Raw genomic sequence first — 15,153 nt, 5'->3', positions numbered from 1 at the left:
CTCGATGACACACATTTCGTGTGTTTTATGTGAGCAGTTCTGTTCGAACAGTTGGAGTAGAGAATATTGTAAGTTACTGCTAGCAAAACAATGCGAAATATGTAATTATTTTCGGTAATCCGGACACTTTTGGTAATCTGACACACCTTTGGTCCCATACCTGTCGGATTATCAAGGGACAACTGTACAGTCAAATTTTTGTTCTTTTTGCTGGTTATTATTGTCAGTGGTATGATAAATTTTTTAAATTATTAATAAAATAAGTTTTCAAAATGAATAATTCCAAATATCATTCTCAACCTTTTACTGATGTTAATCACTATTATAAGTCAGATCTGTTCAAGACAGACAAAACTGATACCAATCATAATCCATGTTAACAATCATCACATTACACAAACAGTAGGCCGTCAAATAGCCATTGATTAATTACAAAATTCAGAGTACATTAATTTAATTGATAGAAATCTAGTCCAAGATTTGAATAAAAATTTAGTATTTTAAAGGAATTGATATTGAATGATCCAAAATGAATCATTTTTATATATATCAGGCATTTATTTTTTCACATTTATTACCTAGGCTAGCATATGTAAAATAATGCAATCCTTTTTTATTTCAAGAATTTCAAATATTCTCAAATCCTCATGCTGTAAGGGGGCTCAAGACTGTTTACGTTTTAGTCATATTAATGTACAAAACACAACTTATTTCAAATTTTTTAAATTTCAAAATGATCTAGTGATATTAATTATTTATAATAGAACTAGCATACAAATTAACAAAATTAAAAATAAATAAATGAAAATATAAACAAAAATTTTATAATATTTTTTTCACTTATTTACATATAATAATAATATAAATATACCTTATTTACTTCATTAAATCCAGGAAATAAAGGTACTCTTAGAAAAATATCCCAAGTGAAACATGGTGAAACATGTTGAAGTACTGCATTGTATACAGTAATGTAGTTTCAAGTGACAGGCAGAGTTTAACTAAAATTCTACCTCTTCAAATTGCCTAGAGTTGGACAGTACTTTCCATTCCAATGTTCATTGGAACATTTTTTAAAATAAAATATTGTTAAATATTGAGTATGGGAAAGTTTAAATTGAGTTCGTAAGTTGAGAGTTTAATAATTAAGAATAACATTATTTACTGCTCCGACATCTAACAACATCACTGAGAATTAGATGTTTGTATATGCGCATTAGATCTGTTCAGTGAAGTTCAGAATAAAGCAGTGTTTGTTGAGAAAAATATANAACCAGTTCTATTAACTATTTATAAATTAAATTAGAAATAATTTATAAAATTTATCTTTTAATTAGTTTAGAGATGAGTCATGAATTTAGTCACAGTTGAGTATAGCAAAATACTGCAAAGTTCTACATAAAATATTAATTGCTTTGAAAGTTTATTACTGATAGCATTAATATGCATTTGTTTATTTAAAATTCCATTAATTTTAAAATTTTGCAGAAAACAACACTCTCTCCTGCAAATGTATTATTCAACATGAAAAATTGAAAATTTACTCTAGTTTTCACTTCAAATAATTTATGCAAATAAAATTCCATACTATTTTCTTGTTCTCTTTTCAGTCCTAAGTTAATGAAATTAATGAAAATGCTCTAAATTTAATATTTTTAATAATAATTTTGTACAATAATTTATATCCTAAAGAATTTTTGAATAATACTAATTGTCAAAATACAGGATTAAACATAAATAAATCACACCACTAACACCAATAACCTAATGATGTCCATTATAAACAGAACAAAACATTAATACAGTTGTCCCTCTATAGTCCGTTTTTTAATCCGACATGCTCAGTAGTCCGACGCACCTCCCGTCAAGGTACTCGTCCCCGTTACGTGTCTGCTTGCACAGAAGCATGTCGCGATGTGAATCTCCCCATCCAATTTTTATACAATGACACACATTTCGTGTGTTTTATGTGAGCAGTTCTGTTTGAACAGTTGGAGTAGAGAATATTGTAAGTTACTGCTAGCAAAACAATGCGAAATATGTAATTATTTTCGGTAATCCGGACACTTTTGGTAATCTGACACACCTTTGGTCCCATACCTGTCGGATTATCAAGGGACAACTGTACAGTCAAATTTTTGTTCTTTTTGCTGGTTATTATTGTCAGTGGTATGATAAATTTTTTAAATTATTAATAAAATAAGTTTTCAAAATGAATAATTCCAAATATCATTCTCAACCTTTTACTGATGTTAATCACTATTATAAGTCAGATCTGTTCAAGACAGACAAAACTGATACCAATCATAATCCATGTTAACAATCATCACATTACACAAACAGTAGGCCGTCAAATAGCCATTGATTAATTACAAAATTCAGAGTACATTAATTTAATTGATAGAAATCTAGTCCAAGATTTGAATAAAAATTTAGTATTTTAAAGGAATTGATATTGAATGATCCAAAATGAATCATTTTTATATATATCAGGCATTTATTTTTTCACATTTATTACCTAGGCTAGCATATGTAAAATAATGCAATCCTTTTTTATTTCAAGAATTTCAAATATTCTCAAATCCTCATGCTGTAAGGGGGCTCAAGACTGTTTACGTTTTAGTCATATTAATGTACAAAACACAACTTATTTCAAATTTTTTAAATTTCAAAATGATCTAGTGATATTAATTATTTATAATAGAACTAGCATACAAATTAACAAAATTAAAAATAAATAAATGAAAATATAAACAAAAATTTTATAATATTTTTTTCACTTATTTACATATAATAATAATATAAATATACCTTATTTACTTCATTAAATCCAGGAAATAAAGGTACTCTTAGAAAAATATCCCAAGTGAAACATGGTGAAACATGTTGAAGTACTGCATTGTATACAGTAATGTAGTTTCAAGTGACAGGCAGAGTTTAACTAAAATTCTACCTCTTCAAATTGCCTAGAGTTGGACAGTACTTTCCATTCCAATGTTCACTGGAACATTTTTTAAAATAAAATATTGTTAAATATTGAGTATGGGAAAGTTTAAATTGAGTTCGTAAGTTGAGAGTTTAATAATTAAGAATAACATTATTTACTGCTCCGACATCTAACAACATCACTGAGAATTAGATGTTTGTATATGCGCATTAGATCTGTTCAGTGAAGTTCAGAATAAAGCAGTGTTTGTTGAGAAAAATATAATTCTATTGTATAATTCTATTATAATTCTGCATAATTCTATTGTAGCCCCCAAAATACAATGTAAGTAAGATATTCAAATGTAAAAGAAAAAATACTTTAATTTTAAATATTACAATTTTATTTATATTTGTAGTAATATTTGTAAAGGGGCCCGTAAATATTATTTTGCCTAGGACCAACGAAGGTCTAAATTAGTCACTGGTTTGAACCAGAAGTTAGTAGTCAAGATCTTGATTCCTATGACATCAAAACAGACATGAATGACAACATAATAACCTAATTGGAAAATGCTGAATCAGGTTAACTATGAAAATCAGTAATTATTCCAAATATTTTAGCTATAACCTATAAATATAGTCAATAAAAGGTTTTGATAATTTGGAAAAAAAATATAAGTAATTAAGATATTTCTTTTAATTTTTACTCATTCAACTCCTGTTGCAAGATAATAAACTGTACATCTTTAAATAAACCTTGGTGGATATGTACATTTTAATAAACCTCCTGAGGCTTAAATGAAGATTTGTAAAAATATATATATTAATTACTTTTTCTTAAATGGAATATTGTCTTATACAAAGAGAAAATTAAAAGATCAGGAAGCTTAATATTCAATGTTTACAATTATTTAATCTAAAGTATAAATTATTTGAAATATGATTTTCATTAAAGGAGAATGTAAGAATAAATTATCATTTATATTTCTAAATTTAACAATATACTTAAAAATAATTTGTTAATTTAAGTGCTTGAAAATAAAATTGGCAAAGATCTGAAAAGATAAATGCATACTCAAACAGCAGTAAGTTATTGCAGAAGATATTAGTCTTAAAAAAAATTCTCCAGAAAGTTTTGAAAAATAATTTATAAAATAATGAATTTACGACTTTTCTATTTTTTATTATTTTTTTTAAATTATAAATTTTGAAACTTGATAACTTTGTTGTTTCATTGTAATTTATGAAACAAAATAACTATTTGGTTTGAATTTATTTCTTATACACATGGCAAACACATATTAAAAAAAATTTAAATTAAAGATTGTTTATAGAGCAATATATTAAACATTGAAAAACAAGATTAAGCTGAACAGCTAAAATGCTAAAAGTAGTTTTGTGAAATCCAGTAGTTTAAGTTAATTACAGAAATTAATGATCAAACAAATTTGACACAAGGATTTGTTTGATCATTAATTTCTGTAATTAACGTAAAAATAGTCTGATAAAACTCAACAGTTGTTTATTTGTTTAGCTAATTATTTGTAGAAAATTGCATGTTAAATTAGATTATAAATGTCTCATACGTTAATCTCTAATTGTATAACAAAATTAAATTCAATATCTAACATAAGTTTATATATAATGAAAAAACAGTGCTATACAATATATAAAAATTATGATATTTTAATATATCACAAAAATTTAATTCATGGTTTGGTTAAAATGATAATTCCATTCAGAAATAGTATATTTACATTTTTGATGATATTTTAATATCCGGAATATTTTAAGGATTCTCACAATTTTCTAAATGTTTCAGTTTGATGAAATTATTTTGTCATCTCTCTGTATATATTTGTATAAAATGTAAATAGCTGATATAAGATATTTTACTACTGAATTGAAATAATATCAATAAAATTGAACATTTTTTTTCTAAAGTTTAAGATAGCAAATGTAAAAAGGCATGATTATTTCTATGCTAACAATCACAATCATTTCAATATCCATAAGAATTCTAGTTATAGCTACAAGATCAAAATATAGTGGGTGATCGGTTAACGAACAGATCAGTTAANTAGTGCAAATATACTGTGAATTCCTATTTTTTGATAACAATCAAAACTCCTTTGAATTGAGACCAGATGATATAAATGTCTGACAAAGTTATTATATACTAGTCTGTACAGTACAATTTATTTCTTGCCACATAAGAAACTCACCACCAGAACCACTTTGTACACCCTTGATCATACAATATTTATAAATCCAGCATTAATACTTAGACCATTGAAGCTTGCAATTTTGCTTTTTTTTTCAATGTAATATTTTGCTTTTTTTATTTCATGAGTCAAATCAAGCACTTAATTAGGAAATAATGTCTTTTGCCACACCTTGAACAACAGTATCTGCATGCAATGCAATCAATTCAAAACTTTTTGGAGCACGGGAGACGTCGACATTGACGTTCTACCCAGTATATACTGATCGGATAGTATTCCCCCGAACTTTGAAACCCTCCCTCGTAATTCCAGTCTTATATTTCTGACAGAAACAATTCTTTTACGTTTTCTTCTGAAAATGCAGATTTATGCCAATATCTGCTATTAAAGATCTTTTGAAGAAGGGGGGATGTCAGAAAAATGGTCTTAAAATGTCATCCAAACCAGGTTGAGGTTAATAGGCCCAGGAATCTCTACAGTTACAATGCTATTAATTACTTCTGAAAAGTCGTGGAGAGAGAAAAGCAATCAACATTAGACAGATTCTTCAACCCCCACAAATGAAAAAAACATGACTAATAAAAATGCAAGACCGTATATATATATATACGGTCTTGTGTTTTTAAATTGTAAAGTATGTATTTTTATTATTACATACGAATAAACGTAGTAAGAAAGTATATATTTTTTAATTTTTTGGGGTCTCCAGAACGAATTAATCAAATTCCCATAAAAACCTATGGTAAATCGATAATTGGTTAATGTACAATTCGGATAGTGAACAAAGTCTTGGAACGGATTATGTTCGTTAACCGATCACCCACTGTACAAAATTTCTTAATATATGTAGCAACTATTATGAGAATATAATTACTACTGTATGAGTAATATTATTTACATACTGATCACTTAAACATATCTATTACTTCTGATCAAATATGATTTTATAAAAAGCTAAAATAGTTAATATCTTAAGCCAAATACAGTATATCTATAAACTATACACAAGACACAGCAATATTGATACTAAATATTTTATTCAAGAAATAATGCTTTTTTTTATTAGCAATTTACCAAAAGGTTTTGCTATCTCTAACAGAATATTTTATGAAAACAACAGTAGGTACATTTTAATTCAAAGTAAAACATACAATTAACTTAAATCAAAGTTAATTGCATGGTAATAACTGACATTTGGAACAAACATTTTTTTAATACTTTTTAGAAACTTTTTCCAACTGTATAATGTACCAATTTGAAATATATATTTCTGTATTTTTCTTATTATTCATAAACATCTTTAAATTAGTATATTTTATACATCTAAATTTTTATATTCTAAAAAATTTTAATTATTTACATATTTCTTCTCATCATTAATAAATAGTTTAAAATATTTTATTAACAAAACTATCAATTTTTTAAGTAAAGCTAACTATTTTCTGTGATAAAAGCTAGCAAATATATATTAGAAAAGAACAAAGAATTTAAAATTAATAAAATATAAAAGTTTAATAAATTTACAACACACATCACACTTGAAAATTACAAAAATGTTATAAAATAATTTTCTTAAAAAATAAATTATTTTCATTATCATCCTTAAAAAAAAAAGTCTTCAAAGCATAGATATAAATTTTAATATTTCTCAAAATATGATTAATTTTTTTATTTCTAATGTTTTGTTAATCTGATTATATTTGCTCTAACCTGATATCTTGACTCTTGTATGACAGACAGACCTATATAACTAATATATGCAAAAATTCTGGTTGTAAAACCGTTCAAACAGATCATCATTGCCAAATATATAAAAGTTGAATACTTTTAAATAAAATACTTAACTCACCTATTGTCATATAAGCAAAAAGTATTTTTATATTTAAATATATTATATTTTTAATCTCAATAATTAACTGATGAATAAATATACACTTTTACAAGATATTTATCTTGTTAAATGTGTCTTTACTAAGCTACATTTAATGTTGTTGTTATATTGAAAATTTTCACTAACTTAAAAATTACACATATTTGTGTAAAAACTATATTTTGCTAGCATGGCATAAAAGCTAGTCTAAGAGTTTGTGTGAGTCTAAATACAACAAATGGCATAATGTTCTGGTTTCAAACAGTTTTCAGTAATCAGGATTTTTACATAGATTATATATTTAGGTCTTTTTTACTCATGAGAGGTTTCAGAATCAGGTTAAATATTGTAATCTAGCATCTGAAAAAATTTACTGCAATATTCAATAAAAAAACAACTTAGAAACATAAGTAATTTATCATGTAGAACTTTTGTTTAAATACTGACTAATATTCAAATAATTTATATGTTAAAAACTATTATTTCTCATGAAAAGATCATCACAAAATACTACTTTTAATATGTTTGTGTTCAACTGAATGACTAAATTATTAATAAATAAGAAACAGCAAAAGTACAAAAACAAATAATTAAGATCCAGATATACAAATTGTAATTCAAGTCAATCTACAATTTTATCTGCATATTTGTTTCTTCTCTGGGCAATTAGTGTTGCAGTATTTATATATAAAACAAAAGCCTTTCACATATGAAACTATGTAATTGTCTCCATATTTTGATAATTTTGTTTGTTATATAGAGTACAAGAATAATTTTATTTTCTAAACTAACTAAATAAATGTAATATTTCAAAAAATAATTCTTCCTATGGTGAAATTAAAGTCCCAGGATAAATGTGTCCTGGTGTTAATGCTTTGGAAAGTTTAATTTTATAACCACCAATTCCACCACCACTGCCACTAGGATATCTAATGCCAACATGCAAGTCCTATTTTTTGTATCTCTTACAAATTAGTGCAAATATACTGTGAATTCCTATTTTTTGATAACAATCAAAACTCCTTTGAATTGAGACCAGATGATATAAATGTCTGACAAAGTTATTATATACTAGTCTGTACAGTACAATTTATTTCTTGCCAGATAAGAAACTCACCACCAGAACCACTTTGTACACCCTTGATCATACAATATTTATAAATCCAGCATTAATACTTAGACCATTGAAGCTTGCAATTTTGCTTTTTTTTTCAATGTAATATTTTGCTTTTTTTATTTCATGAGTCAAATCAAGCACTTAATTAGGAAATAATGTCTTTTGCCACACCTTGAACAACAGTANAATGCGTTAGATTGTCTCAATGCTGACGTTTACAACGTATATATTCTTGGAAATTGAATATTCGAGGAATTGTTGTGTATAGTTGACAAACTCGTAACATTCCTAAACTCGTTTGAATAAAACAAACGTTATTTCATTAAAAAAAAACCCCTGAAAGGAAAATCCGGGTAACTTTTACTCACAGAATCGTACTTCTATAATCACTCCTCGTTATTGATGACGACGAAGGCGTTCTTAGAAAATTATTTATAATAACATTAAACAATATTCCTCGTTTCCAACCGATTTATAAATTATTAATTTTTTTTTTCTTATATTTATAACTAATTAATTAATCACTTTCTAAAACACTCAATGGATTCTTTTGGTCTAGCTCGTCGTTTAAATAACTGAAAAATANATAATTTTTACTATTTTTTAAATTTTAATTAATAAGTTAAGCTTTTAAATTTAAACTCCGTATTAGTTTTAATAAATCTTCTACAGGTAAGTTAAATATGAGATAATGAAATCGTATCGTGGAAGACCCAGCAATAGAAATTTTATATAATGTCTTTACTTCGCTACGCCATTATTTAGTATTCTTCGAGAATTCTAAGGGAATAAAAAGTGAAATATCTGATAGAGATCTGAATCCAATTAACATGTTGGGACTTTAGTGGGACGTAGAGGATCAGTACGAAAACTCGTTCTACAATCAAAATGCCGTTCTCGCGACAGTTAGCCATTGGAATAATGCGTTAGATTGTCTCAATGCTGACGTTTACAACGTATATATTCTTGGAAATTGAATATTCGAGGAATTGTTGTGTATAGTTGACAAACTCGTAACATTCCTAAACTCGTTTGAATAAAACAAACGTTATTTCATTAAAAAAAAAAACCCTGAAAGGAAAATCCGGGTAACTTTTACTCACAGAATCGTACTTCTATAATCACTCCTCGTTATTGATGACGACGAAGGCGTAGCTGAGCTTCCAAATGTGTCCTTGGCAGTGGCCTTGAATGCAGGTGTGCGTCAACTAACTCCATTTTGATTCAAGTTTAAGTAATAATCGCAAAATTTATAGTAAAATCTCTCTTCTGTTTATTCAAATGAAGATAATCGTCAAATTCTTTAAGTTTAAAAATTGATTTTTAATAATATAAACGTAATACGAATTCGAATCTAAATAGGTCAAACTGGCGGAGCGAATGAAACAATTATTAATTTAACACGTGTTTCCTCTCCTCATAAAGGAAGGAATTAATTTGAAGTTGTGAAATTGCGAAAATTTGTGACGTAATTTTCCGAGTAGCTTTAGAGGAAATTTTTTTTTTTTTTTCCTATTCCGAAAAATCTCTTCTTGATCTAAAGAGAGTTTTTTTTTTACGTAGTCGTACTGCCTACAGAGTTCTTCAGCGAAAGTGTACAATTCATTTCTTATTACGGTATAAAAAATAAAGTGAAGGTGTATTTTTAAAAGGTAAGGCATAACGCAAATGGAAATTACGATATTTGGCTTTCTACCCGGAAGGTGTCTTTCACGACGATGGCGTAACTGTTAGAGCAACAATGGAACGGAACCGTCCGTTATAAAGAAACTAGACACTTTCGCTTTTCAAGGTGACCCTTCTTCTACCCGGTGGCGGTACTAGTTTTCATAAACCGGGCGTTGTCGTTGTTGATGTGCCACGTGCTACTTTCACAAAATCTTATCATTCTGATCACTTTGGGATCAATCATGACCAGTTCGACTGAATTAAAATCTGGTTTATTTAAATATCATTATTGATTGTCTACTTTACACTACTGCATTCATTTAAGAGGTAAAGGATCTATAATCACGACTCATCTTTTTCACCATATGATATTGCTCCTTTAATTTATTATTTGTTATAGAGGAATCGATTATCGGCTCATTCAAGTTTTGGAAGATGAAAAATAAATTTACGTGTTTCATTCAATTAATTCTTCTTTTGATGTTTAAATATATCGGAAAGAATGGATGATTATTTTGATATTAAATTATACAAATAATTAACTAATTTCTTTTTTTAACATTCTGTTAAGGATGTAAACAAGTGACGTGGGAATATTTATCTGTATTTAATACTGTATCGTAGCTTGAGGATATATTTCATAATAAGTTGGTTAGAATTTCGGCACTGTTGTTTAAATATAAAGCATAAATAAATAGCATTTTTACATATGTCAGATGTTTATATATTAAAATTAATATAATTCCATAGTAAATTTTTAATAATTCACCCTTTTTAGATGATTCTCAATGTTCAACTGACAGCTGGCAAGTGGTGGATCGTAGCAGACCCGTTTCTCACACTCCTCCAATTTCTCCCCCGCCTCTTAGTCCGGAAAGGGTATCAACTACAAACTACGATCCAAAACTGATTGAAAGAATGCGACTTACCATCACATCTCTTCCTGTTCGTCTTTCTTCTCTTCCAGTACCTGTGATAAAAAGTGTTCCATTACAACCACCATCTCCCGACAGCGATAATACCCAAAATTCTGAAGAATTTTCAAAAGGATTACATCCAGCTTTATCATCTCGAATATCAGAACTTCAACAAAGGGTATGAATATCTTCCATATAAATCATATATTTTTTTTATTAAAAAAGACTTATCTTTTATATTAAATTATAGCTAGGGCTTCCTTCAAATGTGTCTTTGGAATTCGTCAATGGAGGACACGGAATTAAAAATCCTATGTTAAGATCTGATGATATGCGAGACGAAACTATAGACGATCCTAAACAAATAAATAAAGTATCTGAAGACAACAGGTAAATATATTTGTAGCTACAAAGGATAACGTTTGGATAGTTAATTTGATTTGGCATTTAATGCTATAAAAGTACAGTATCTACTTCGAAAATAATCAAATCGCTCTTGCAATAAATCGATAATCGCTCTACATCAATCCCGTGAGATGACAAATGGAGAAAAGAAGATCAGGATGTCTCCTTTCAATCCAGGAACTGGTTTCTTACTGGAGATTTTCATAAGATTTCAGAACTATTGCTTAATGAAAAGCTTTTTAAGAAGTAAATACTGAAAAGTAACAAGAATATAAGTAAACTTTATAAGAGTGGAGATTAAGATTTATTCCATTAACACTTTAATCTTAAAGAAGATAAAAGTAATCTATTTTAAATAATGAACTTTATAAAAATTAAATCTTGGTAAAAGATCACTACTAAAATCATATTTTCTAAAGCGACTGTTAGGTCTAAATTAAATTTATTAGAAATTAGAATGTTTCCTTTATGAAATTAAAAAAAGTATATTGTGAGGTAATAAATTTATTGTTTAAAAAATTTTTAGGTTCAATTGCCAGATATGTGGCAAAACCTTTGGCCTGCAACGTCTGTTAAATCGTCATCGTAAATGTCACAGTAACATGAAGCGTTATCTTTGCACGTTTTGTGGAAAAGGTTTCAACGATACTTTCGATCTCAAAAGACACACCCGAACCCACACAGGTAATAAGCGCACTAATTAAATAATATGTTTAAAATTTTGATATATTAATAATTAATTAATATATAAAATCTTTACAGGTGTTCGGCCCTACAAATGTAGTCAGTGTGAGAAATCATTCACACAACGCTGTTCTCTCGAATCTCATAAATTAAAAGTTCACGGAATTCAACATAACTATGCCTACAAAGAAAGGAGAGCTAAAGTTTATGTTTGTGAAGAATGTGGTCACACCACAAGCGAACCCGAAGTGCATTATATTCATTTGAAGGAAAATCATCCTTACAGTCCGGCGCTTCTCAAATTCTACGATAAACGTCACTTCAAATTTACAGATTCGTCTGCACCCATCATGTGTTTAAGATTAGCAACTTCTCAAGCGTGCAAAGAAACCTGAATCTCTGCTCAATTTCATACGTGTCTTTCCATTCCTTGCTGCAGTGTGTTTCAAAAGTAGTTTTACTTGTTAGGGGGAGAGAAATATCTAGTTTATATTTTAGGTAATAGATGGCAGTACAGATCGTCGTAATATTTTTAATATTTTTCGGATAAATATTAATGGATCGTCAATATTTTTGTAATAATATTTTTAATTTAAAGCGCTTTTATTTGTCTCTTATTTTTAAAAAAAAAATAAAATAACCGATACTGCAGATTAACTAAGCAGATAATAATAATAATAATAATAATAGAGGAGGTCTCTATTTTGTAAATAATTGAACGTCGTAAGATTCCTTCATCCTTTCAAAGAATGAGGTACACAATCTCTTAGAGTATGGAAATGGTAATTTGGGTCCTTTTACGCTTTTGAAACACTCTGTATTATAATGTACATACAGTATTTTATGTATCTCCTAATGAGTTTTGAGTACAAAACTACTATTTTTTGATCTTGCTGAGAATTTATTTGTTGTTGTTTTTTCATAAAACATTCCATAAAATATTTTTTATATTAAAAAAAAAAACTCTCTCAAAGTGGCTTCCCTAAAAAGTACAATTTATTATTATTTTTTTAATATAATTGGATCGCTGTTCTCTTTCTATTAAAAATTGTACAAAACTTCCTGAAAGGAGAAAAGCATCCTTATATTTTTTAACAAAGTCGTTCCTATTTAATTCTAATATTGAAATGTTGCACCATTTACAAAAGGGATAAGCAAAAAGTGCCTTTGTCTTAACACTAATAGAATTACTGGACAACTGTAAATAAACTTTTTTTTTTTTATAAAGCTTTGTTTAAAATNTTATAATTCAATTTTTTAAAATGATTTAAATATAAATATTAATGACTTACGCATCAAATTCAGATCCTATTATGTATTAAGTAATTTTCAGAATTTTTTCATTTCAGCAGAAATAATTTACTTAATGTATTCTAAAATGAAATGATAAGCTTGATAATACCACTTAAAGTGGCTTTATTGAAAGAATTGTAGCAAAGCAGCAGTACAATTGTTTCCTTCAAAAGCCTTAAAAAACAAATCATTCAAAGCAATCTTCAGCAGCTAAATTAAAGTGGCTTTACAAGGCAATGAACCCATTTAAGAAAACTAGTAAATTTTTGTTTCATATCTGTATTAGGTTAACATCATCGTTAAGAATTTGTATTTTAGACCCAGGTGAATCTTGAAAGCTAAAATGCAATATTAATGAATGCAAAAGTTTAAATAATCTAAGAAATTCCCTTTTTCCTGTCATAAATAATATTAAAAAATGTACTATTAACATTGAAAATTATGTAGATTGTAAGAATTGTTATATAATCTCAAAAATTGTTAACTGATAGTTAAATTTGTCTCAAAGTGAAGTTTGTTTTAACAAACCTTTATTAATAGTATTCATTTATTTATGTGTATTTATCTTTCCTATAATATTAACATATATTAGAGATTTATACATAATATCAAAATTACATTATAATTAAATAACTATACTTTTAGCTCCTCAAAGTAAACATGTTTATTTTCAATATCTATATTATTTTTAATAATTGAAATAACAAAATTATGCAATTTTTATTCATAAAAAAATTTATTTCTAAATTAAATAGTATCACATTTGCAATAAAATTAATTTCTTAATTGTTTAGTAAATAGGTTTTAATGCAGCTAACATGTATTATCTAATTAAGTCTTATGATTTAACTGCTTCAACAGTATTAGAGGAAGACTTTTTAGGTAAATATTTTTGATAATTACTTAAAGATAAAAATCTACTTGGTTTATACTTCTTGTCAGGAAATGCAACACTATATAAAGAAAAATGCTTCAATATTTGCTCAGTCATAGTTAAATCTAATTTATATTCTTTAGCAATTAACTTGGCATTCCATAAATTTGGATCAGTCTGATGTTTATTAAGGAATTCAATTACTTGACGTAAAGATATTTTTCCTTGGGGAACTGAAGTGGCTTCAAAAACACCATATTCAGAAGATTTCACATAAGATCTGTTTTGAGGTAAAACTTTACCATCATCCTTCTTACTTTCTTCTTTAACTGGATCATAAGATGTAATTTTAACAGATTTTAGTCTATCCAACAATTCTGTCCATTGTTCTTTACTTTCTCTTACAACAGGTTCCCTCTTGTTTAATTCGGGACGATGTCGCGAAGCAGGTAGTGGTTTTTCAGATTCGATAACTTTTAATGCTCGATTATCTACGTTAAAATTACGTAATGGTCGTTTAATTAACGATGAAAATACTCTTCCCATTTTATTATAAGCGCTCATACTAGAAACCAGACGACATTTATGACTTTATCGTTGCATATNGCAGGTAGTGGTTTTTCAGATTCGATAACTTTTAATGCTCGATTATCTACGTTAAAATTACGTAATGGTCGTTTAATTAACGATGAAAATACTCTTCCCATTTTATTATAAGCGCTCATACTAGAAACCAGACGACATTTATGACTTTATCGTTGCATATATATCATGTTAATGATATATATGCAACGATATCATGTTAATGATATAATGAAACTCATTATATCATTAACATGATATAATGAGTTTCATTATATCATGTTAATGAAACTCATTTAACATGATATAAATTGCTGTCATTTGGAAAACAGCCCAGAACTATAATAGCAGAGAATTTAAGCTAGCAGTTGTCGACAGTTTCATTAACTGTTAAATAATGGAAACATGTGGTCTTGTCTGAAAACATCTGACAATATAGTTTTTAATCCAAATTAATTTTGAATTTGAATAGTAATTAAGAAAAACTTTTCCATTTTTTTGAATATAAAGTATGTTTTGAAAGCTTAGAGTTTTATAATTTACTATGAAAATTCAAATTTGTTTGGTATTAAATTCAGTTGAGAAGCTTA

General features: G+C 27.4%; 2 protein-coding genes across 2 annotated transcripts; one reads left to right on the top strand and one right to left on the bottom strand.

Annotated features, from left to right (window-relative positions):
• The first annotated feature begins 9,737 nt into the window (after positions 1-9,737).
• LOC111628885 (transcriptional regulator ovo-like) lies at positions 9,738-13,035 on the top strand. The gene is made up of 5 exons (XM_023372743.1): positions 9,738-10,135; positions 10,587-10,903; positions 10,976-11,115; positions 11,657-11,814; positions 11,893-13,035. The coding sequence occupies exons 2-5, from the start codon at positions 10,727-10,729 to the stop codon at positions 12,207-12,209; spliced, it is 792 nt and encodes a 263-aa protein (XP_023228511.1). The 5' UTR covers positions 9,738-10,135; positions 10,587-10,726; the 3' UTR covers positions 12,210-13,035.
• Positions 13,036-13,349: 314 nt separating this feature from the next.
• Positions 13,350-14,575, bottom strand: LOC111628872 (protein NDUFAF4 homolog). The gene has a single exon (XM_023372731.1). It carries the CDS (start codon positions 14,543-14,545, stop codon positions 13,946-13,948), a length of 600 nt encoding a protein of 199 aa, XP_023228499.1. The 5' UTR covers positions 14,546-14,575; the 3' UTR covers positions 13,350-13,945.
• Positions 14,576-15,153: the final 578 nt, after the last annotated feature.

This window comes from Centruroides sculpturatus, unplaced genomic scaffold, assembly GCF_000671375.1.
Source record: "Centruroides sculpturatus isolate CEXI.00-Female unplaced genomic scaffold, Cexi_2.0 scaffold359, whole genome shotgun sequence".
NCBI lineage: Eukaryota > Metazoa > Arthropoda > Arachnida > Scorpiones > Buthidae > Centruroides > Centruroides sculpturatus.
The sequence above is the reverse complement of the archived record's forward strand: the minus strand, read 5'-3'. Positions and strand labels throughout refer to the sequence as shown.

What these genes read in the sequence shown, in the direction of transcription:
- LOC111628885 (XM_023372743.1), top strand. Translation starts at nt 10,727, where the DNA reads ATGCGACTTACCATCACATCTCTTCCTGTTCGTCTTTCTTCTCTTCCA. An exon ending in TATCAGAACTTCAACAAAGG is followed by an intron (nt 10,904 to 10,975) that starts GTATGAATATCT and finishes ATTAAATTATAG; the next exon opens with CTAGGGCTTCCTTCAAATGT. An exon ending in ACACACCCGAACCCACACAG is followed by an intron (nt 11,815 to 11,892) that starts GTAATAAGCGCA and finishes AAATCTTTACAG; the next exon opens with GTGTTCGGCCCTACAAATGT.
- LOC111628872 (XM_023372731.1), bottom strand. Translation starts at nt 14,545, where the DNA reads ATGAGCGCTTATAATAAAATGGGAAGAGTATTTTCATCGTTAATTAAA.